This window comes from Alosa pseudoharengus, unplaced genomic scaffold (assembly GCF_046254945.1).
Source record: "Alosa pseudoharengus isolate Yale_2024_CS ecotype anadromous, Long Island Sound unplaced genomic scaffold, YU_APseudo_1.1 YU_APseudo_1.1_scf_16, whole genome shotgun sequence".
NCBI classification, from domain to species: domain Eukaryota; kingdom Metazoa; phylum Chordata; class Actinopteri; order Clupeiformes; family Clupeidae; genus Alosa; species Alosa pseudoharengus.
Window position 1 is genome coordinate 11797347 of NW_027468630.1, and position 26288 is coordinate 11823634.

General features: G+C 45.2%; 1 protein-coding gene across 1 annotated transcript in view; it reads right to left on the reverse strand.

Annotated features, from left to right (window-relative positions):
* The window catches only part of prmt3 (protein arginine methyltransferase 3), a 51000-nt gene extending 25411 nt beyond the window's left edge, over positions 1–25589 (reverse strand). Inside the window, exons 1-11 of the mRNA XM_076288090.1 lie at positions 25449–25589; positions 25031–25148; positions 24837–24919; positions 24703–24752; positions 24487–24595; positions 24205–24361; positions 20880–21024; positions 18712–18777; positions 17801–17922; positions 13039–13138; positions 3182–3260 (exon numbers count right to left, since the gene is read on the reverse strand). Coding sequence (XP_076144205.1) covers positions 3182–3260; positions 13039–13138; positions 17801–17922; positions 18712–18777; positions 20880–21024; positions 24205–24361; positions 24487–24595; positions 24703–24752; positions 24837–24919; positions 25031–25148; positions 25449–25479 — 1060 coding nt within the window. The 5' untranslated portion in view covers positions 25480–25589. The remainder of the gene's footprint in view (positions 1–3181; positions 3261–13038; positions 13139–17800; positions 17923–18711; positions 18778–20879; positions 21025–24204; positions 24362–24486; positions 24596–24702; positions 24753–24836; positions 24920–25030; positions 25149–25448) is intronic.
* Between the last annotated feature and the right edge of the window lie 699 nt (positions 25590–26288).

The window sequence follows — 26288 nt, forward strand, 5'->3', positions numbered from 1 at the left end:
AAGACTGCATGCAGGCACAGAGGAAAATGTATTAGGCCTACCACACAAGAGGAAAATACAGATCTTTCAGTTTGAGGCGCTGTTATCAGCAATTTTAACAGTTTTAATTACTTTTGTATATTCTTGCAGCTCGACAAAGGTCAAGTCTATGCACACAAATGAATAAAACATACATCTCAGAATTTTAGGTTGCTTGCCTTAGCGAGTAAGGTAAAAATTTTAGGCTACTTAACCTAAACCTGATTCTCTGATAACAGGAGTGAAGTACATGCAATCGGCTGCAAACTGACTACAATATGTGACATCACATCATTATGTTGTTATTAAGCTTAGGCCTATGTTAAAGATGATAAAAGCATCTGCTAAAATGAAAACATGTAAATGTTCTTTAACAATGAAACAAGTTTGAGTCGCCAAGATATCTAATATCTGATATCTAAAGGAGAAAAACATACTTCACACTAGAGCAATTCCTTAAGATAAGGAAACTCCATGAATTAATATTTAGCAAAACAGCAATGTATTGTTTTTCTGTTTAAATGATTCTACATATACAACTGTAAGATTACAGAGCAATTTCCCCAATTATCTTTTTTCTTCTTTGACATTGGTGATACATAGAACTGTTACATAGATACAGTAGTTTTCAACGGTTACATAGAACTGTCGTGGACAGGTTGTCAATTTGAGCAAATAACAGTTTGTCAGCATGGGATCAGATGATGCGACATCAGCCGTCCACATCCTGTCCTTGCTCTCTCAGGCACCCACTGACCCTAAAGGACATGGCTGCTCCCGCCATGACCTCGACAGCCTGCACCTCACCCTCGCTGCAGACATTAACAGTTCATTCGAGTTCAGGTCACTCAACCTTGGCTGGACGGATGATGACAGCACACTGACATAGAGGCAAACAGAGGCCTTGTGTGACTGGCTGAAGCTTTCACTGTGACCCTGCAGGTGTCATTCTGTGAAGCCACCATTGGCTTGGTCGATCCCCCTCACCACACACACACACACACACACACACACACACACACACACACAAAACCCATCATGGGCCACCGGCACACTCATCTTTCCCTGATTACAGCAGCCATGAGTAACGGCCCCTGGAACCAGGTGACTGCTGATTGGGCAGAAACGGGACTGTCCCACTCAGTCCGCAGTGGCGGGCCAAGCCGCTGTCCCAAGATTCATAGCTTTGACATCTGTGTCCTTCTCGACTCGGTACCCATGGCCCCGTCTGTCATCGCTGCACCTCCCCCCCCCCCACACAACCCCCATCTCCATGCTCATTCACTCTCACTCACCCCTCCACCACAACCCCCATCTCCATACTCATTCACTCTCACTCACCCAACCTCACACACACACACACAAATAACTACTACCACCTAACCCCCCCCCCCCCCCCCCCCCCAATCCACCCCTCCCCTATCAGAAAACCTTCATCCCTCGACACTCCGAAACGCCTCACAGATCAGGAGACATTTAAGGATGGGGAGAGAGGTTAATGGTGAGAGTAGGAGGAGGAGAGGGTGGAGGAGGCGGCAGAGGGAGCCAGCCATATGTACTGAGGAGCACCCTGCCGAGAGAACACGGACGGAGGGGTTTGAGAAGGAGGAGGAGGCGGAGCGCGAAGTCTGGGTGCTGCTGCCCAGCCTGATCATCATTTAAGGGACCACCGTCACCACCATCTGGGAGTCTGGCTGGGACGTATAAAAAAAAGAAAAGAAAAGAGAAGAACAAGAACAAGAACGACAAAAGGATGACCTGATTGGCTGCCTTTCAGGTGAAGCGTCGGCTCACCATCTTGGCTTCATTCGTTTGCCTCTGCCTTTCTGCTTCCTCCATCCCTTTCCGCTTTCACTCTTCTCCTTCCGTCTCCTGCTTCCCTTGTTCCATTGCTAATGTCCGGGGGGGGGGGGGGGGTGACCTTTTCTCCATCCCCGCGCGCCTGTAAAAGGCAGCGTCTCGGAACCTCTCCTGTGTCAGGGCCCAGTCTGTCACAAATCATTAAGCCTGGCCACAGACAGGAGAGGTAGCAGCTAAATACCACGCGCGCGCACACACACACACACACACACACACACACACACACACACACACACACACACACACACACACACACACACACACACACACACACACACACACACACACACACACACACACACACACACACACACACACACACACACACACACACACACACACACGCACGCACACACCAAAACAAGGCACACCTTCACGTAATTGAAAGCAAATAATGAAAACCAAGGGCGTTTCAAGCCCAACACACAAACCATGAAATTAAGTCAATGCATTTCTTCAGCAGCAAGGCCATTCCTGCATAAAATTAATTCAATTCACAATCTTTATAGCGTAATTCAATAGCTTGTATAATATAGCATACTTGGACTGAGATAACGGCACCTCAGCAGGGAAGCACAATCCACCTATAGCTGTGGTAGAACACTCCCAAGACCTTTTTAGAGGCAGAAACCGGACAAAGGATGGCGCTTCACTAGATGTCTTGTTGCATAACTTCTAACAACAGACGACAGTCCTTCAAAGGATGCACACACAAGCACCTACAGTAGCAGCACAAATGCCCGTTAGCTGCAGGGTAACGGTGCGTTACTCTTATTTCCATCAGTCATGTGGCAGGGAGGATGTGTTTACCCTCGGCCAGCTGCTGGGAGATGAGTCGGCTGGTGTCCTGGACACAGCCGCCGCACCCCCCTCACACACACACACACACACACACACACACACACACCCAAATGGTTAGCCAACCAGCCAGCCCTTTTTTCATCCTCATGCCATCCCCATCTTCTCCTCATTGCGCTCACTCCTCCGGCGCACTCTGAGTGGACATCCACTCCATTCCTAAGCGCTCAGGAGATGTATGACCAACGCAGGCCAGCACAAAAAGCCCGGAAACACAGACGTTCACAAACAAGCGGTGGTGATAGGGAAGGCATTTTTGAAGACTCCTGCTCCTGTGGTTTAGAGCTGGAACGTTAACGGAGTTTACGCCGCAGTAACGGAAGACAGATGGGCCTGTCAACTCCGAGCTGCAGTAGACGTGTTTAGCGCGGCGGTGTGATACCAGGATGAGGTCGGACGGCGCAGTGGTGTGTCGGTAATATAATATAAACAAGCACTGACTTACCGGAGCCTCCCTCCGCCAGGTACATGTCCCGCGCACACAGCACCGAGTCCAGCATCGACTCAAACAGCAGGAAGTAACCCTGAGGAGACACGCAAGGGGAGATTGAAACCTTACTCAAATACTGTTTCAAGTGCAATAATGAGATGTTTACAAACCCCATTACAACATTATACACTAAACTGAAGTCTGAATGGATTTAGATATGCCTAAATGTCCCATGATTAAACACTGCACAAGGCTGACAGTACTGCTGAAATGGCATAACTGGGTCGCACATGTACGCACACACACACACACACACACACTGCCCACAGGAAATCAGGATTGTTGGGTTTACGGAGACTGGACGGCTAGTAGCTGCTGGCAGCCCACTGCACCCTCGGTTGGAGGCGACCCCGTGCTGACCCCGCGTTCTGCCTGAGTGGACGGCGCATTACCCTCACCTTTATTCCATTTCTGCTGAGACGGAGCTTTGGCCACTTCTCCTTGGGCCTCCGTTTGAATGGCAGTGTCGATTGCTCTTATTTATTTCAACACCGCTCTCAGCTTGTGTATAAAGAGCACACACCAACATTACTGGTCCCATACAACAATGTCTACATTTGGTGACCACTGGCTAAACGTCTGGTGACTGCTAGGCTGAATGTGTTTGGCGCCACTGGGAAGGCCAGTTCTGTGCAAGCCAGGAGATAACCGCTCCCATAGTTGGACATTTCTATTCACTAACTAAATTTTTTGTGGTGGTTCTTAAAGAACATAGTGCAGGAATCTCTTCGGCTAGGATGTGCATAAAGATTCCCCAAAGGCAAGTCCTCATTAAAGAAGTCATGTGAGTGGGCACTCAAACATGCCACTGTTTCAGCCAGATGGCCTTCATAACGTTTGTAGTTATGTTTGGGATCCTAATTTAGGTTTAGCACCACAAAAAAGACTGGGAAAGCTAATCCTTTCAAACAATTCTTCTGCTGTACGTAAAGGTGCTAGAATACGCAAAAGTTCCATCGATAGCTCCCTCCATTTGTACATTTATTTACCAAAGTGAACACATTATACTCAAAGATGCATCCAGACAGAGAAAGGGAGCTAAAAGTGGCTGAGAGCCTTATTACCAGGGCTGAAGATAGAGATAGAGAGAGAAAATAAAGAAAGGAAGGAAGACAGAGAAGAGAGAGAGAGAAACCCACTGGCAGTCTCTCCATGGCTTTATCTGTTCACTTTAGCACTCTTAGCTCATCAGTCAAGCAGAGAGAGTAGAAAGGAGAGGAGTGACGGTCAGGCCACACCGATAAGCCCCCTAATGACTCAAACCAGGGACTAGCTCACGACCGGGGGATGTGTGTGTGTGTGTGTGTGTGTGTGTGGGGGGGGGGGGGTAGAGAGTGTAAATATATGGACCAATAAAGGCATCTCTGTCCTCTGAGTGAACTTAGCTGGCCATGCTGATCACATCCAGTTCCGGTAGCTTCTCCAAGAGAGAGGGTGTGTTTGTGTCTGTGTGTGTGAGTGTGAGAGAGAGAGAGAGAGAGGTGGGATGGGGGGGGGGGGGCACAGCTGTGGTGATTTGGTTGTGTTCTTCTATTTGTATGTCAGTGCTAAAAGTGCCGGGGGGCCTCCGGTAGCAGTTGCAGCAGCAGCGGCAGCACACCTGCTTTTTGTCCTTGGTCCTGGCCCGGCCCGGGTCATTTTTAAACAGCCGCAGCGTTGGACTGATGGCCGATCTTCCCCACGCTGTAATTTAGAACCCAATTTCACAGGCGGCTGCTTCCACTGCAGTGAGAGAGCCTTCCGGAAGCTGAATTACCCATCCTCCAAGCCCTCCACTTCAAGGCCCCTGCATCGTGACGCTCTCTCCCTCTCTCCTTGCTTTTCTCCTTTCTCTCTCTCTCTCTCTCTCTCTCTCTCTCACGTTTTGCATGTTCACCATTAATTACTGAAACAAGGTGGCGTTCCCGCACTGCATGGAGGCTTAGGGGAAAATAGTAAAGGCAGCGGAGCATGAACGATGAGACTGGATAGAATATGACGAACACACCGACTACGACTATTGACCCTTTCAAGAGAGTTCCATTATCAGCATCATAGTTGGCCCCACAAGGCTTCCGTTTTAACATTCCATATGTTATCTTAATACAGAGGAAGTAAATTGGGAACCAAATAGAATGTTCAAGCATTGTTTTTGTTTTTATTGTTGAAAGGGTCTATAAAACATCTCCAGGCACAGATGCCGGTCGGGAGGAGATAATAAGTCAAGTTTGATGGCTACGCTGCAAACCAGAAGCAGCACAATCTCTCCCAGCGCCATCTCACGATAACAACAAAAACTGCTTCATTGTGCAATTCTATAGCTTAAGTAGTGGAGTGCAATGTTAGCAATTTTCACAGTTGTCGGCTTCTCAAAGTATCTTAAGAATGAGGTAAGCAAACCTCTACTCTCACCACCAAAGCCAGTGGGCAACAAGCATTAAAGAAATCAAGTCCAATGATTATATCACATCTATTTTGTAACAACATTGAAGAGTCTAATGCACTTGAATGGCACCTCCGTCCACGTTGGAACAGGTTCCATTGGCTTAACAAAGCTTCCTGCACTAAAATGGCACCTTTCCTGCAACTCTTCCGAGGGCTTGAATAGAGGCCGCGACGGCCAGAGCTAAAGAGCCATTCTACACATTCATCAGGGTGTGCATGGCTGCAGCTGGCCGTAGACAACTCCAGGCTAATTGAGTGGCGGCACTGGAGGTCAGCGTTGAACACAAACAATAGGAAAATAATGGCCCCTGGCAGGAAATCTATGGCTGGGATCCACGAGAGCGAAGAGGAGGACATCAGCATGGGCCAAGGTAGAAGCATAGAGCGAGACATGGAAATCTGCACGGAATGCTGAATGGATGAGTAGAGGTGGAATTGCCATGCTGTTCCGAAGGCCCAATGGACAGTTTCAGTACAACAGAACAAGGATGCTTTCCTCTCCATTAAATATTTTTTTTTCTTATGTTTGCAGACTGGCTGTAACCCAATTTTAAATCAGACAACCACTCTGGAATGTGAGGAAGATGAAAGTAAAATCCTAACACCTATCGAGTGTTAAGAGATCAACTCCCTGGCCCCTCCTGTTGTGGTGCACGTCAGGCCTGTGTGGAGAGAAAGCTCATTAAAACCGCATTGCTCTCTGTGTTGCCTTCACCTCCGCGCCCGAGTGATCAGGCTCCACGTCAGCCACCACCTCTAAGCCGTACCGACACGAGTCACTCAGGAAAGTCAGTATCATGGTTTTCCAGGCAAGCGCTATGTCCCGGGAAAAAAAAAAAGACCAAAAGCAGAAGAGTAGATCTGCAGAGTTAGCTGCTGTAGTTTGGTTTTGCCTGATGTCTTTCCTTCCCCACATAAACGTGTGTCTGGGAGGCGTAATGGTGCTGAGAGCGGAGCATTAGTGAGGAGTGAGGTGGCGCTTTGATATACGGGCTGACCAACGCCGAATCAGAGCAGATTTCCATGAAGGCAGCTAATGAGAGAAGTAGGCCTAATGAAAATGAGATGAGACGGTTTGTGCACATTAAATTAATTATCTTATAAATCTACACACACACAGATGCGCACACACAGAAACATTTTGAGTGAGTCATTTTACGATTTCTAACATAGTTTAAGCTTCATAATTACTGGGGGCAATAGTTCTGAGTGAGCATTTTTACAAATACAATACAAAAAAACACCCAATTAAAAAAAGTAATGTCTGATTGGCAGATGTTTTAAAAAAACTTCTCTGTCCTAAAGCTACGCTCTTTCTGCATTTCCCAGGAAAGCTGGCATGTTGTCTAATAGACAGGCAAGTTTACACAGCACTTTTGGAGCCTCTGTCAATGGGACTGCAGTGAACCACTGTCCTGATGCCCTGGGCTGTCATTCAGGCCTCGTGAAAAACCTGCCATCAGCACGGCTTTCCTCTCAACACACCCAAAGCATTCCGTTGTAAAATCTTTTCAATTACTGCCAAACAACATCACACCCTGTTCCAGGGGGATTATGTGGAGACTCTCTCACACACACACACACACACACACACACACACACACACACACACACACACACACACACACACACACACACACACACACACACACACACACACACACACACACACACACACACACACACACACACACACACACACACACACACAAATCAAATGGCATCAAGTGAAAGCTATGTCTGTTCGTATAAAAAAAAAACATTCTGTTGTTGGAATCCGTGATACTAGGGGAGCAATTCTAATGCCACTGCCAACTGTTGTTGAACGTCACTCACCCCATACAGCTTATTGGTTGATTTCTGACCAATTTAACTTAAAGGAAGTCTGCCCATTTTTAACCATACACTACCATTTTCAGTTTTGAACAGCCAAATGTTATTAGATAGTGGAAATTCAGACTTTAAAAGAGGCAGCTACAAATTGTCCTGGAAATAAATTTCGTCTTGTTCATTTTATACACAGTCCTAACCATCCTGGCAGGATTTCCCATGACATTTTCACAGTTGGCTAAATTCATATACTGAATGCCAATGGCAACACCAACAGGATTTACTGATAAAATACTTACTGTGAGAATACTTCCTTGGGCGTAGGTAATAGATTTTTGACACCAAACATAATCTAACTTGTACTGACTAAAAGCAGCATAAGGTCATTACAGCACCCATTGCCATTCAAAAGTTATGATCGTTCTCATAGCATCATGTCAAATGTCATGCTATCTGAGTGTCTGCCTGAGAAGGCTACTGGAGAGCAGAATGTGCATTAGCATACTAGCATGTTCCCTAAATAACACAGTGTGCGGTAGCCAAAACTGCTCTGGGTAGCCCATTGTTCCGCCTGCAGCGATGGGACCTGATTTCCATATGAATGCTTATGAGAGGGCAATGTTCCATAGCATATAAGGCCATTAAATGGAGACAAGCTCCCATCACTGCCAATGCCCCGGCGTGGTGGGGGTTCCTCTCCCAGGACAAAAGCTCAGTGAGAGATGCATTGTTTGGTGGTGTGGCGGCAGCCGGCAAAAGCCACCAGAGCAGAGGAAGGAGGCAAGAACATGCGGCGGACATGACCACGTGGATGGGCCGTGGAAGTTCCATTCGAAGTGATGGATGGGATGAATTGTAGGATATCAGGAGGAGAGGAAATGAGTGCAGAATGAGACAGGGGAATAAAGCGAAGTCCCCCGGCGAGGCCACTGACTATCATTTTACTGAGGTGAGGCGTGAGGCGTCTGGCTGATAAGAGCGAGAAGAGAAAAGTTCCCAGAGAAAATGAGCGACTCCGTGGTGGTCTCAGGCAGCGCAGCGCAGCGCAAACTGCAGCAAGGGCCTCTGGTTGACCTGTGCCAGAAGTGAAATGCTGTAGCTAAACCGTGTGTGTGTGTGTGTGTGTGTGTGTGTGTGTGTGTCTGTGTGTTTCTTTGTGTCTGAGAGAGAGCGAGAGAGAGAGCGAGGAAGAGAGGGAGGGAGAGAGAGAGTGAGGAAGAGAGGGAGAGAGAGAGAAAGAGAGACTGAGAGAGGGAGTGTATTATGTGTGTGTGTGTGTGTGTGTGTGTGTGTGTGTGAGTGAGAGACAGGCCGTGAGGGCCTGGGGACTGGATGAGTGATTACAGCTGTCCTCTCCTGCGGCAGGTAAGACTCCTATCAGCAGGTAATGAGGCCACGGATGGGAATCTGCCATTAATTCAGCTACAGCACAATCACACACAGAGCAACCACACGCTAAGCTATGCCACACACAGAGGCGAGAGAGAGAGAAAAAGAGAGGGATGTACAGGACAACACAGAGAGAGAAAGAGAAAGAGAGGGATGTACAGGACAACACACAGAGAGAAAGAGAGGGATGTACAGGACAACACAGAGAGAGAAAGAGAAAGAGAGGGATGTACAGGACAACACACAGAGAGAAAGAGAAAGAGAAAGAGGGGGATGTACAGGACAACACAGAGAGAAAGAGAGAGAAAGAGAGGGATGTACAGGACAACACAGAGAGAAAGAAAACTGACCGATAAATCACTTTTTCATCATCACTGCAATCTGAACAGACAATAATTGGAATAAACAAACTGCAACTGACTGTCTGTACTGCAATGAATAAGAAAAGTGAGTTTATTTACAGGACATATGGATTCACCCTCTGCATGCAAACAATGACCAATGAGATGGAGCTCTGCAATTACACTGAGCAATTTCAAAGTAAGTTTGGGCTTTGGGTTAATCAAAATCATGCTCCACATCACCCTCCCATACATTTGTATTCCCTCGCAGGCTTGTGAGGGTCTTTCAGTGGTTTAGAAAATGGCTGGCACTTCCACCATGCCACTCCAGGCTCAGAGTTTGTAAAGTACAACTCTTAAAATGGACACATGCACATACTTGCCACTGAAACGAAGCATAGTAGAAGTGTATGGGCCTTTAAGATAGACATATACTGTATGACAGTGACACATCACAGTATACTTGGACCAGATTGTGATTTCCACGTATTTCAAGGAATTTGTTGAGTTTATCAGAAAAATATCTTGAAGGTTTTTAAAGACGAATATGTCTTCCTTAATTTATATTTCCATTTATTTCTTTAGGCATGGGCTATTCAATGTTTGGGGTCTACGTTAGCACTGTAAGGCTGACACACATGCATTTTTTAATTGAAAATAATAATCACAATACTAAAGAATGTTCTCACTACACAAATTTTCATCATGTCGTGTAGGCCTAACAGAGACTATACAAACTTCAGCAAAACAAGAAAACTACAGGACAGAATACAAACAACCTAAGCGGCCTATTTTAAGACAAGCAAATAAAGAACTGAAACCACATTAAGCAGCCTGCCATTGTAAAGACCTGTATCGATGGCATCGACCCGTGTTTCTGTGCAAGTGTGTTTACAGCAGAACTCTGTCTGGCCCGGTCTGGGATTAGTCCATTCGTCACCTCTCACCTGAGAGTAGGCTTGAGAGTGCAGTCTTATTTCCTGATGTCTGAACGAAACAAAAGAGTGGGACAGACCAGCCTCAGATGCAGCCAGGCATGATGGATCTGTCTGTGACAAGCTGTGTTCCGCCTCCCGCAAACCTCTCCACTGACTTCTCCAGGCCAGAGCCCTCTCTCTCTCTCTCTCTCTCTCTCTCTCCTTTCTTATCTCCAGCGGCATGTTTGTTTTTTTTACCTGTGCTTCAAGTGAGGATCAATTCGGTGAGTTATGAAATGACAAGGCAGCGCCTTTGAGCCGTCTTTCAAACACCTCTCCGCCAGACAACGACGCGTCCCCCCGAAAATTACCCCCTCTGATTTATTAAACTGCACATACACACACACGTACACGCGCACACACGTACACGCACACACGCACCAGCACACGCGCGCGCACACACACACACACACACACACACTGACAGCCCCTGAAGAAGTTTTTGATGGGAGGGAAGTCATAGGCTTCTACTCAAAGGGAGTGAACTTTCTCCCAAGCACCCGCCAACGCAATTCATTTCTCTAAGACGGTGGCATTTCCATCCAATGTTAGTGAAACGCAAGACCATAAAGGCATATTCCCACTGAGGCCAACCTACCCCAGAAACACAACTCAAAAGGCTCCAATAACGCCTTGAGTGGAGAGTCAGCGTGACATGGTGCCAGTCTCACACAAACTCACACCCTCGGGTGAGTGCGCCGGGGCAGGGCTGAGGGGCCGTGGAGGTTAACCGCACAGTCTCTGTGACAGAGCACGGCGTTTTCCCTCTCAATCCATCAGGGCCGCGGTCTGGTGGTACTGGCGGTGGACATGGAGCTCTACTGACCCTAATTTTACTTTAATACGTCTGGACTGGACCCTCAGTCCATTTCTCAACTCCGTAGACGGCAGTAATGCACCCTCCAGCTGAGAAAATATTCCTACATCACGAGACGAATGGAAAAACATGACCTGCCTGCAGTGCACAATCACTCTCTCTCCTGTAATGGTGAATGCCATTACACACAACTATCTCTCTCTCTCTCTCTCTCTCTCTCTCTCTGCAATTTGACTCGTTGGTTACATCTGAGCTGTGACAGGAGGGACTCAGCAACACAGCACTGGAAAGTTGCTAATTTTAGGGCTGAACTTTCTGGGCCGTCCTCTGTGAGAGGCCTCGGGCTGCCTGGCTGGCACCTGTGGCAGGCGACGTGACCCAGTTTTGTATCCAGCTCTGTACACACACACTGGACAAAAAAACAAGAGGACATGGCTGGCATCTTGCCTCAGGTGAGGGAGTTGGGTGTGGGTGGGGGGTGTTGGGGTCATTCACGGGCAAAGCGGTGATGTATTGCACTGCTCGGCAGGCCGTCCCAGCTCAGCGCAGCTCATCGCTGGCCCACACTCCCAGCCAAACCGCTACAAACGCCCCCCTCAGGCACCAACACCTGGACGGATGTGAGCGTGACTGGCTACTCCAGTCTGTGTCCGCATCAACACACACACTCGCCTCCATTTTTTACTGCCTATGTAATCACTTGAAAACTCCTCTTAGATCAACATGCAGTAATTAACCAGCAGCAGACTCTCCTCAATTTATGCTCTACATGACGCTGCATTTCATAGCACATAGTGTGGAAAAAGAGGACCATTAGGTGACAACAACAAACAACTAGAGCTCAATAATACATGACTTATCTGTTAAATCGCTAGACTGAAAACGAACTTTTCCCATTTTTTTTTACCTGTGTCATTCATTTCACTGTCTCATGTCATAAGTATTGGACGGTCCCACACCGACCAGCTCAGAGCAGAGGTGGCCACTGGAGCAGGGGCCACACTCTCCACACCGTATAATCATCAGTCTTGTCAGGGTGGTCAGATGAAAAGTGACGGCTGAATCCGCAAATTTATTAACGCCGGCAGAGTTTATGCCACTGGAGATTACGTCCACTATCCCTCATTTTTCCACAGCGCTCGGGCCCCGGCAGAAATTCAATTTACCCACACTGCCGAGCGCCGCGGCGGTGAAACATGCGCCTGCCCCGAGCATGCTGGGAAGTCATCAGATGGTCAGATGAGACACGGCTCATGAATATGAAATCATCTCATTGTAGCAAGAGGGAAGCTTGGGGTCTGTACCATGTTTTCTACCAGTATGCCAGAAGGGATCATGCCATAAATGCGGAGTGCATTCCTGCACCAGCTACAGTCATCATCTGTGCATGCTGGAGCCTTAAGAGTATGTGTAATTATGATGAACTGCTCACTGCAGGAGCCTCTGATCAGCGTGTGGTATAATCCAACTCCTCACTCTGTGCAACTGCAGCTTACACTCATGTCATGCTCACCAAAAAACTACTGAATTTTTTTTCTTACAAAGTACTTCTCCCGCATGTAAAAAGAATCATTTTTGTATCTTTACTTTGACCATGTGCATCCAACGCAATGTTGTGTAATGACAAAGCAACCATGAAATTGCTATTTTTTCCTTAGGTTAATGCACCCTACTTTGTATTCATATCATATTACAGATTTATTTAAGGCAATTCTTTTTTTTTCTTAAATACGGTATTCCTTTATTGACATCATTTATTTGTAAGTTCAGTTTCCCCTCTGCACTGGAATTACACACGCATACCATACTTGTACTATTTCCTGTGGGAAGTCCTACTGTAAAATAGTGTGCAGAAATATCCCATTAACACTAAGAGCAACTTGCCCACATTTGAAGGAAATCTTTGAATTTCAAAAAATCCTAGAGAGCCTGGTTATATATTTGTGCATAGTGTTCAACCACAATTACTGAGTGGTCGTGAAGTGTGATTTGTAAAGTGACTGTAGTCCAGCATGCATTCCCGCGGACACTCACCATCCACTCCGAGATGATTATGTCCACCTTCTCCACCGGCAGCGTCACCTCCTCTATCCGGCCCTTAATTAGAGTGATGGTCTCATCCAAGTTGTTGGATCTGGGAGGGAAAAAGACATAAGACCATAAACAAAGTCACAAAGTACTAAACCGTTTCACTATGGAAACTCTTACAGGACTAAAATGGCTAAAAGGCCCCATCACGTCTAGGACAGCCTGAAGGACCTGAATCATGACTCTACAAAGGCAACAAGCATTGCTTCATGTCCTTTAAGTGGTCAGATGGATTTAGAGGGTTTTGTATTTGAACTCTTCATATGTCCTTTAAGGTTCACCCTACAGCCGTGGCCTACTGGTTAGCACTTTGGACCTGTAACCGGAGGGTTGCCGAACCCCGACCAGTAGGCACAGCTGAAGTGCCCTTGAGCAAGGCACCTAACCCCTCACTGCTCCCCGAGCGCTGCTGTTGTTGCAGGCAGCTCACTGCGCCGGGATTAGTGTGTGCTTCACCTCACTGTGTGTACACTGTGTGCTGTGTGTGTTTCACTAATTCACGGATTGGGATAAATGCAGAGACCAAATTTCCCTCACGGGATCAAAAGAGTATATATACTTATACTTATACTACTAAAAAGATCTATAAAGAAACAAAATCAAACAAACAAGCGTCAACACAGCGGACACATTTCTGTGACTGTTTGGTCTCAATGGGGAATTCCAACTGCGTCCTATCCTACAGTGCAGTACAGTATCAGACGAGCACTCTCCAGCAAGGCTGCTAATTCATCAACACTACAGTGGAGTTCATACGCCTCCAAACACCATCCCAACACCATCTTCACCTGAGCACCTATGTGCCTGTGTGTGTGACAGACAACCAACTTTTTAACAATCTTCCCTTCTTTTGACCAGCCGCCTCTGGGTATCAATCTCTCTAAATACTCCATTACCATGACAGCTAATGTTACTGGGGACAGAGCGATTACTCACGGCGGCAGAGCGCGCTCTTGCCCGGCCGATTCTTATCTGTGCCCCTCCTCACTATCACACTCTCCCAGAGGCCCACGGTGGCGTTCACACTCACCCCCCCCCCCTTACCCCCATCCCACCCCCCTCTCAGGACTGTCTTAGTGGGGGGGGGGGCTGTAATCTCATTACAGGGGTAATTTAGAGGACAATGTCAGATACGGAAGAGAAAGAAAGAGAGAGGGGGGAAGAGAGAATGGAGGGGTAAGGGAGAGACTACTGAGAGCCCTGCACTGGAGCCAGCCAGCCAGCCTCTCTCTCTCTCTCTCTCTCATCCCTGGGGACACACTGGTGTCATGTCCCTAGGGACAGGTTCAGGAGCCCAGACTACAGAGGTTTACAAGCACGGGAGGATACTGGGATTAGCCATTCACACGAACCTCTTCCTATAGTTTTTATTTAACAAGCTTCCAACCTCAGGAAAATGGACTCGCCAGCCAGCTCTAAGATTAGCCTTAAATCTGCATGCTCTTGAGGTAAACAATTAATCACAGAAGAAGCGACAGAGTCCAAATTAACTCAGTCAATAAAATCAGAGGACACACACTAACTCACTGTGAAACGCAAATGAACTGCTCTCAGCTCCCGGAGAGAACAATGCAGAGGGCTAAACACACACACACACACACACACGTTTGGCTGGAGACACACATACACACAGCGGGGAGGTGTTGATGCTGGCTGGTCGTCAGTCAGCGACGCCTCAAACAACAAGCTCTATTGTAATGATGAGTGTACTCAATGCACATCATCTTTTACTGCTGACACTGAGAGTTCCAGAGGGCATGTAGGGGGAGAGAGAGAGAGAGAGGGAGAGAGAAAGCAAAGATGGTAAGAGAGAGAGGGAGAGAGAGAGAGGGGAGAGAGAAAAAAAGAGAGAGAGAAAAAAGGGGACGCGGCGATGAACGCTGCATACCTAAACCAGAACAAACATCGGGAGCCGCGAGGCGAGCCACACGAACCGCGGGCCGAGCGACTCCCATGGCGAGCCGCTGGACTGTAAAATTAAACCTGCTTCCCCGCGCCCAGTGTGCTCCTCCACCGGGGACACCTTACCCAATCATAACCACCGCTACCAGAAACGTGCCGCCGAAGCAGCAGCGCAAGCTGAGAAAGGTGGGGGGATGAGGTGAATACCACCCAAAGTAAATGACTCCCATTCCGCTCTTATGGCAAATGAGATGAGCCATAATGACTCTGAGGTTGGGATGGAGGTGGCGAATGACACCGTAAAACCCGCAAAGCGCGAGATAGGTGGAGAGCTTCTACTGTGTGGACGGCGCGAGGCGACTGTCTGTCCGCAGTGGCGGGCTTCGATTTACGAGCGTCACACGCGTCGAGCTCACAACAATCGGATTTACTGGAGTCGTGCTCCAGGAACAAATAACAAGAACACTGGAGGTCAGGCAGTCCTCTGTGGGGGCTTTGCTGAAACACCAAACCCACCACCTCGGGAACTTGACCCTGGAGCACCCGCACCAACCCAGAGCTGGAAGTCAGCTTCTGCAGCCCAGAGAGATGAGTCTGGTCAAGGGCAGCAAGGTCTGAGGGGACATTACTGACGAGCACTCAGAAAGATAACACGCCTCCAACAAGACATGGTTATGGGTGCTAGAGACAAGGGAATGACTAATTGTGAATTTAATGTAATCCAATACATAGCCAACTGAGTAACCAACTCAGATATCAGACAAATAGACATGATGGAATCTAATGAACATATCTACAATTACAAATGTTGACCCTTCATCTTAGAGCTTCAATAGGAAGAAGCTTCATTAAGCGCTTTCAGATATAACCTCCGGAGTACATGCGGAGGTTTGTCAAACGGAGGTCCTACCCTTCGGATGATTCAGATATGATGCTAACCTGCGGACCTAATACTGACCTTATACGGACGTATGTGTGAACGACATACACGGACATTACAGAATCTCCGTGTGGTTGTCGAGTGAGGGGTGGGGGCTTAGAGTTCACAAGATGCGAGATATATGACGCAGAATATATGCGGCCGCTGCCTGTCACAGCTGCTTTTTGTTTACAAAGTGTAGCCTATGTATTATAGGCTAAAGAAGAGAAATCTATTGTGCGTAGGCTAATACTTGAAGTAGGATAGTCACGTAAGTGCGCACATACAGTATTTGTATGTGTGCTTCGAGTAAACACATTTATCTGTTTTCAACGTAATGCAGGCGCGCGGGAACATATTTTTGACCATGGGTGCTGAATAACAAAATAATGGATGTCCCACGATTTCTCCCCTAGCATGATATGATTTGAATTTAGACAGCTACGCCATTTCAACGCGGTGTATGAGTAGGCCTAAGAGCGAGAAGTTTTATAATGCCCTTGCCACTCCGACTCATCAATAAAAACTGCGTGCACACACACCAGACCAGCACTTGACTTTACATCATTAAACTATTTCAGTATATTGCTTTTCTGATTGTCAAAACCACACCTAACTTATGGCGTCTCCACTCCACAGCAAAAGTGTCCTAACCACGTTACAGCTGTTTCTATCTGAGCGACTCCAATAGTGAGAGGATTTCAGTGTCATATTTCGGTGGCACTAGCTAAGCTGTCGTGGAACTCGAGATGACATGTCTGATAGGCAACAGGACTCACCAACACGAAATTCTAATCGCAAAAGATGCATCCTACCTCATCTGTTGTACTGTAGTTATTCGAAATTGGGCTTTTCACAATCCAACGATATATCCAAAGTGCGAACTAGCTGGTGATGGTTTATGAAAACTGCCAGTATGCATGCTACACGGAGTTCTGACAGGGCTGTGCATGGCCTAATAAACAGGCAAGATAACCCACGATCGCCATGGTTTCGTTGTCAATTCGTGTTTGTGGTAATAATGACAGCAACAATAAAACCATCTGTATCTTACGATCTTCATCATTCTTGACAGATCACCAGCCTCCTCTGGATGGTCATATGCATAATTAGCCTATAGCCTACCTTTAGTTTTCATTTAATTTTAAACACGAATCTACTGTCTTTACTGCCGGGAGAGAAAAAAATCCTGTATTCTTTTCTGTAGCCTAATTCTGCCTAAGGCTATCAATGAACAGAAAACCGTGTTGGCTAACAATTTATTAAATACTCCTGTTGTTGTCGTCAACGACGTCGCTGTAGGCTACTGCCTTTTCAGCGCCTTCTGCTTATGATGATTCAGTCTTTTGAATTCGTTTGGCCTTGCCATGCAGTTGTAGGCTACAACGTGCCATTCCCTTCATGTGTTTTATCAAAATGTTGTATGCCCTCATGTTTTCCATGTCGGAGATTTTCTGGACAGCACTATGCCACTCCATCATAACACTGGCATTTAAGTCAGATTTAACCACATGGACGCACGAAAGAAACGTCACCAACACGCCCTCTCACTAGGTGTGAATTTTAACCGCATGTTCTACTCCTCGTTCAGACACAGCACATTTACATAATGTCCGGAGGAAATACTAGGTCGGGGGTAGTATAAACACCGGGTGAATTCGGACTTCCATATGACCGGTTATGTCGTTCAGATATACGGCCCCACCGTTTAACATCGGCAGAACCTCCGGTCTTACACGTATGTCTGAAAGCGCTTATTGATATGTTTGACTTGGTTTTCCAAATATGTCTGATGAGTTTTTGAGATTTGTGTGGGAAAAACCATTCTGCTTGGCTACTTTTATCCAAAGTTTAGATTCCTTGCTTATTTCTGAACACCACACTAACCTTACGATGTCCATAGCTTGGTAGATGATCTCGGACTGGTCAACCCCAATAACCTTCTTGGCACCCGCCCTTGCCGCGAACATGGAGAGGATTCCGGTGCCACAGCCAACGTCCAGCACCACCTGAAGGCCAGAGGGATGGAGGAGGCGGAGAAGAAAAGGAGTGAGTGAGAGAGTGAAAGAGGGAGCGAGGGAGGGAGCACGCTGCCAAAGCAAGGAGTGAACGCACTCCTGATCTGCCAGCTTGTCCTTGCCATCCCCCCGCTGCCGAGCCATGCTAGAAGAGAGCGGGGCGCGTTTATCATGCTGACAGGGTCGCATCGGCCCGCCGAGCTCACCCCCATTCGCCAACACCGCTGCCCCGATGGCCAAGATAAGCCCTGGCTCTCGTCGCCCCGGCGCCTAACCCCCACCCGCCCCAACCCCAGCCCCACTTCCAAATCATGCCCCCCCCCGCCATCCCCCAGCCACTCATAACAGCCCTAGTGAAGCCGCCATCAGCATATAACAAATGAGGCCTGTATAGGCTGCTATGCGTCAGTGTGTGTATGTGTGTATGTATGTGTGTTACAGAGGTATGTGTGTGTGTGTGTGTTTGGGGGGGGGGGGGGGGGTCTCTCTCCGTGTTATCAGCTCTGTGCAGTCCACTGGTTAGGTGCTGTTGAAAAACGCTTTGGCGTGTAATAAAGTCAGAGGGTTTTAAATCAGCGCTGTCATCACATCGTTATCCAGCTTTATCCACCTCTCTCTCTCTCTCCCTTTCTCTCTCTTCCTCTCTCTTTCCAGCAGAAAGCGTGGCCATGCCATCGTACTCCTGCACTTAAGCCCCAATGAAGAGAGAGGATAGCGGGTAATGCACAGGAAGGACCCTGAGGAGGGAAGGGACTGGCCAGGCCCTCTGTGTCCTCTCACCTTGTCCTTGAAGACGTCCTGATTCAGGTGCATGAAGTCCCTGTAGCTCTCCGTACGCACCTTGTCCTGGGTGGGGTGGGACAAAAGCATTGTGCTTGGTTATAAATGATTACACTGTCATAGTTTTTCCATTAAAAAGATGGAGCACGTGTCTCTCTGCAAGAGGGATTGTTACTGAGAGGTCAATGAGTCAGGACAACTAGTTATATCTCAGTCTATGCATATGTACACTTGGCATTAACTACTGTAGTTATATCTCAGTCTATGCATATGTACAGTACACTTGGCATAAACCACTAGATTGGTTCAATATGGCAGTGTTTCTCAAACTTTTTTCCTAGGGACCCACTTTTTAAAAATGACAGACCATTTCACTTCAGATCTAACATGCAACCACCAATATTGTTTTAGGCCACAAGTTCTTAATCTTTTCAATGATATAAGTTAGGCCTATTACACAACATAAATTGTGCTGGCGACCCAAATAAAACCTCCTGCGATCCACCCGTGTGTCGCGACCCAGTCTTTGGGAACCAATGCATTATGGGACAAGTAGTTATGTCTCAGTCTATGCATATGTACATAAGGCATAAACCACTAGATTGGCTCAATATGGGGAAAGTATTAGGATTACAAAATTGATATCATATGAAAGAACAGTCCAAATCTCACAGATCAAGTTGACAATTTACAAAGAAAATCATGGAGCCTTAATAGGATCTATTAGCTCAGTGGGTCCCAAACGGTGTACCATGAGGGCTGTGCAGGTGTGCGCCCTTAATAATTGCTAACAATTTAGTCAAAATTGTAGGCTACTGTAATAACATCTCACACAATTGCCTCTAAATCTAACAAAAACTGTGCAAATGTTTTGAAAGGATGCCTGACCATATATCCCATTATTCAAAATACTGGAGGTTTTCCAGGTAAATCCAGTTCAATTGGATTTACGTCTGGACCCATAGAAGGCCACTTCATTACTGGGTGCATTTAGCTGTATGTTTTGGGTCATTATCCTGTATGATAATGTCAACTGGGGTCAAATGTCAGTCTGAGGTCAATTTTCTCTTGCAGCCACATCCAGTGAGGTTCTGATAGTCAAGCATGTTAATACTATCATTACAAGCAAGGTAAATACTATCATTTTCTGTCTGATCCCTTCAGGTACTCATACTTTTGGTTTCTCTGGCCCATGTTCATTTAGGTGCACATAATGAAACCGAACAGCAGAGTGACTATTTGGTCTTGGTTTAAACAGGCTGAATGATTGAATACAAGATCAAATACAAATCTGTTCAAGCTATTTTAGGATAGTAAAATGAACAAATAATCTATTTTCAAAGGCATGCAGCTGTAAATTATACATTTGCTTTAACTCTCATCACATTTAATTTCCATAATCTGTAAGGGTACAAACACTCAGCCAGGACTTTATATAGTGAATATTCTCAATTGAACAAACTCCATCTTATTTTACTCCTAGATATGACACGAAAATTAGGGCTAATTTTGGAGACATTGTGATTCTACATTTTGTAATTTCTGGGCTTTACAAAAATATTGCTTTTAACAATTAATTAACAATTATGTAATTTACATTATAAAAGGCTGGCTTGGTGGTAAATACAGTCTGTTACTGTAGAATATGACAGACAAACTGCACTTGGACAGTGAGGGACAGCAAAGGGGTCAGGAGGTGAGGAACGGGTTAAGAAAAGTATGACGCCTGCATTTTCTATACATTCGTAGACGTAAATGTCGACGTATAGAGTTGAGTATTTTATGGGCCCCGTTAAATGTTCGTCAGCAGCTTCCTGCGGCAACAGCTCACATCTCCTTTGGGGTGTGATGAGAGTTTGAGGTCTGACGTAAACAGAGTATTAACGCACACAGTGCACTGAGCTCCAATCACAATCACAGCCCGCTACATACACTGCAGTGAAAGAGGTGTGTACGCATGTGTGTTGGGAGGTGGTGTGTGTGTGTGTGTGTGGGGGGGGGGGGGGTTAAGGCTTTGATCACAATGCAAATGCTTATGCTGCTTTTTCCTATGCAGACCCTCTCATAAAACTGGCTATTACTACTTGCATTTACTAACTTCAGAGGCACTGAACTTCAGATCATGCCCAGGTGCCGTGAGGTGGTGGCGAGTTGGTACGCAGACGTACCTTGAGCATCTCTTCATGGATGCTGTAGTGGCCGTAGGAGCTGAAGTAGGCTTCGTCCTCATCCTCCCTCAGCTCAGCGATGGACCCGCCAGCCAAAGAGCTACGGCTAGTGTCCGCGTTCAACACCAAGCCCTGGGCCAGGAGTCTGTGAACGCACGTGCAAACACACCAAACACATCAAAAAAACACACACACGTGCGCGCACACACACACGCACACAACAGTCACGACACATATAGCCACTCTTCTCTTCTGGACACTCTTCTTTGCAACCCCCCACTCCCACCCCCACCCATTCACTCTCAGTTACTGCAGTGGAATTTTACCCCTGGTTCAACTTTTCCACTCTCCTCGCCTACTTTCATTGCACCCATCTGTGTTTCAAGACTCTATGCCACCCTCTGCTGGTAAAGAGGCCAAACAACCTAAGACATACATGGGCAACATACGGCCCGCGGGCCACATCCGGCCCGTGGGCTTTCCCTGACCGGCCCGCGTAAGCTCCATGAAAGAACAATAGTCAAGAGCCTAGCATAGAGATAATGATTTTATTTTGAAAGCGACTGCTATTTGTACGCCCATACATTTGTGCGTGGATGCATACGATGTAAACACCCTCACTGATGTGCTGGTGAATAGAATGTATGCTTCTGCGTCGACACAATGCAGTTGCCTTTAAGTCGGCGTAAACCTTTCAAAGTTTTGTGTCTCTTATGTCTGCGTCGCTCACCACAGCAAAGGTTGTCAGAACGAACTCCTGCTGTTTGTTGGCGATACGAAGTGTTAATTTCAAAACGTTACTGGCAGATAAATAGTTTACATTCGGATAACCCCGTCATTGTCAAAATATGTCTGAGTTTATTTGTAAAGCTTATGTTAGAGAACTAGTATGCTACTACCCACAGGTTGCTTGAAGCAGCCGGCTCAACACACAGGGCGAGTTGACCAATCACAGTTTTGTGCATAAAGTTAAAGCAAAAACATAGCCTACATTTTTAAAATAGTTTTCTTTGTGCATGTTGATTAACTAATGACAGCCTACTATTGTCTGCTCCACATTTTCAGTCTAATTCTGCATAGAGTTAATTTAATGATGATAATGATTTAATGATAAAATATTGCTGAGTGTTGATGAAATGGTGGCACAGGCCTGTGGTTGTACTGACTCCTTCACATTTTCATGGCCTAGCCTAATTATATAGATATTGTAGTATTTTTTTATATCAGTCTTTAAAAACTGAAGAAAAAAAAATGTCAATGTCAAAAAATTATTTTCGAGAATGAGGATTAAATAGGCTACTGGACATAGATTAAATAGCCTATTTCTGTTTTTCCTTTGTCTCCCTCACATTTTCTTCTGTTCTTACGAGTAGTAAACAAAACCATATGATTTACTTAATGTTATACAAGAACAGAATAGAATTGGACAGAATTAAGTTCATACTTGAGTTCGGTATTTTGGGTCCGGCCCTCCTCAACAGTCCCAGTTTGTCATGTGGCCCCTTGGGGAAATTAGTTGCCCACCCCTGACCTAAGAGGATAAATCTGTAAAGTTGAGCTCTCCTTTGGGAGAGTTAGAATCAATGTGTGCAGAGTGAAGAAAAACTCCTTCCGAGTGACTCTAAAGAAAATATAAAGCATATAGTGGCCACTAGACTAACAGGGTTTATTGGGTAGATCTGTCCCGATAACTATTTTTGTTGGACGATACATTGTCTAGAAAATATTGTGATAAACAATATTATTGTCATTTTAGACCATTTTATGCTATCCACCCAATAATGTTGATAATCTTGAATTTGCTCTTGGGGATCAATAAGGTATCTATCTATCTATCTATCTATCTATCTATCTATCTAATGTCATTACAAGGCCTCCTTCCACCTGCTACTGCACATTTTTGTTCCCAGCTCATGAAACTGGATGTAATGGTGATGTTTAAGATTAAGCTATTTCATTTAAGATGGATGCTTATATTGCCATGTTTCCTTGCTCCAGTCAGAGGCTGAAAACGCACAGGCTATTTATGAAAACTAGGGCTGTCAGCATTAACGCATTAATCGCGGTGAGATTAAGGACAAGCATTTTTTTCAACGCTTTTTGTTTTTTTAATCGCATGGCGCCAAATGTTTTTCTGTCTGATCCCTTCAGGTACTCATACTACATGCAGACTTTCTTGTCATCAAGCTGACACAGACACTAGTTCATAGTAGGCTACTACCTCCTTCTCAAGCTGCTGCAGTCATGGAGAGGATAAACAGCAACACAGTTCAAAGTTCTTTATTTGTATTTTTTTTAACTCCTGGTCTGCTCAGTCGATGTGGAATTAAAATATCACCGAAGCACTTCAAATTTAAGCTACCATCTATGAGGTAAACATTGTTTACACTCCTATACTGCTGACTGAACTGAACATAGTTAATGGAGATATGGATTATTTCTGTTTGTTATGCACTTTATTGTAACATTTTTTCAATAGTGCAAGTTCCTTTATTTTCAACTGAACTCACATAATGATTTGTTTGTTATGCACTTATAATGTGTCTACATTTTGTGCTTGCACTTCTGCTGTAGCCTTTATTTCAGTTTAAAGCAATATATATTAAGCTATAGTATATTTCTAAAGAAGACATTGCGTTGCCACAGACTAATTGCATTTCTTTTGAAATTCAATTTGAAATAATCATATAAGTCATAAAGTAACTGTCACTGCATTCATGACATCCAATCAAGATACACTGATAAGAATTGCTTTACATTGTTAATATGGACTTTAAAACAGTTCTGAGATGCAAAACAATAGAATTTTAATCATGTGATAAAATGTGCAATTAATCGCGATTACAGGTAACTATTGAAATTCAGCAGTTAGTCACAGTTTTTAAAAAATGAATCGTTTGACAGTCCTAATGAAAAAAACATGACTACATATAACATGACAGGCCTAGCATTCGGTTCAAAAATTATGCCCAAATAGCAAAAGTGTTAAAGCTGCAGTGTTATACATTTTACCTAATAGAGTTAGTTACTCTTAGCTTGATCATATCTAAAGTCAGCTTCTAGAATATTGCACGAGACAGATATATAGTCATAAATCTACCAAGGTTTCCATTAATGCCTGAGATAGAAATTCATATGGCTCTGATTAATGTGTAACCACTGCTGTATTTAAGAACCACCATGTAATCATAATATTTTGCTAATGTGCCATGTTGTTTCTCTTTCTGATAATATGATACTTTTCAATCAAATATTTAGTGTTCTGGTGGAATATGTGAGCAGTGCTCCAGAACAGGCATTAGGTCTCGACTCTCGAAGAGCTTACTTGAGCTTGTGCAGGTCCTCCATGGCTCTGGACAGTGCTTCCTCCGAGCGCACAGCTCTCTCCTCCGCCTGCTGGGCTCTTCGCAACAGGTCTGCTGCAGGGCCACCACAAGACTGCCCCACGACCATCGCCTCTACGCCACACAGCTCCTCCAGGTCTGAGACAGATGGAGGCACACAGACATATGATGGAGAGATTCACTTATGGGTGGGCTGCACAACAGGAATGTCGAAGTTGTGTATATGTGGTGCATAATCGACCAGCTAAAGTGTCTGTACATACCAATCTGAAGTAATGGATCGTCTGGGAGAGCAGGTCGCATGTAATCGTCGCTGTCCCAAGGAAGGACTCCATTATCTGAACTCTGCAATAACTTTTCTGCAGTACACTTCTGCAGTGAGACAGTATTGCATAGTTTTAAACCATCCAAGTAAAAGGAAGTAGGCCTACTGTAATTAACCCTAACCATCACAATGTCATCATGAGCGATCACCTTACCTCTGATCTTATGTAATTTATCATCTTTATGTAGCCATAATCATCCAGCCCTGTCAAAAGATGTTTATGAAATTATGATATGGTAAAAGTCACTTTCAAAGAGTCCAAAATATCCAACAGAAATGCTTACTTACTAAATTTCTTCACCAATTCTGGAATGTTTACACAGTGTTCGGACAAACAATGTTGCAGTGTGGCTGCCATGGAATTCAGTGATCTAAAGAAGAAACGTGAAACATTTGGTTTTCAGTTTCAGCTACTTCCACTTCTGTTTCAAATTTCAAGTGCACAAACTCAGCAATCGTTAGTAGGCCTTAACATAACCCACCTGTCACAAAACAAGCAAACAATTGAAGTATCAGAGTTCTCCGCCATCCATTCCCACTGCTCATCATCTTCACTGTCTGACAGATCAGGCACCTCTTCTCCGGCACCTCCTTCGTGGTCTGCGACAAAAAAGCAAAGCTAAATGCATCTTACAGCAAACACATATCGAGATGTTATAAACTTTAGCATCAAGTAAAGGTAACCACTGTGATTTAAATAATTCAGCGTTTAGGCTACTACTTATAGCGACTGAATGATGGCTAACTGAGCCTCACGCGAGCATCACCACCACAGTAAAACATTAAAGTAGCCTATCGTTAAGAAATCCTGAATGACAATAGCTTCAGTTTATCAGTCACATCTGAAATATCTTGCTGTTGAAGACAAACTCATTAATAGGTGATATACCATAAACTTACTTATTTCACGTGTATCTGTGTATTCCGCCATGATGTCGGCTTAGGTTCGCCTGTGAAGTTGTTGCTTCCGGGTCATGGAGGTTCGCATCAGCAGTTCAATCTGTAGCCGTAGGAGGTCGCTGCGTAACCACAGAATGTCCCTTGTCTATCAAAATAATAATAATAATAATAATAATAATAATAATAATAATAATAATTGCTTTTCTTTTCAGTTTTTAATTGATAGCTGCCCGCTTGACCCCCCCCCCCCCCACACACACACACACACACACACACACAATATCATGTCCAGACAGGCCTAAATCAAAGAGTTCCACAACTTTTCAATGAATTTGTAACATAAACTCAAGGACAAAACATAAGGTTTGGTTGTTTATTGTAAATGTTGTTTTAAATATTAAAATATTTGTAGTGACAACATTGTTTTTTAAAGTATTTGTGACAAGACAATTTGACATTTGTGATGCTTTTTTTGACTTGGCCAAAAAAAATAGACTTCTATTATCCTCTGGTAATAGTATTTATTGTAGAAGTAGGCTATGTATTGTTAAGATCTCCTTTGCAAAGCTTGAATATTATTCCTCATTATGTAAGTCGCTTACACTCTACTATGACCAAAATCTGTGCAATATATGAAAAGCATAATTAAAGCACATTTTCCTACATTCTGAACAGGTATAATACCTATGGTCTGACAGTTACCTTTAGAGCAGCACCACTGAAAGCCACTAAAACCTGAATGACGGGACCTCATACATTTATTTTAGAGATCAATCATTGAACTACAGTAACCTGAAGAGTCCAAGCACCACAATGTCACCGCCACACCCACAGTGCAGA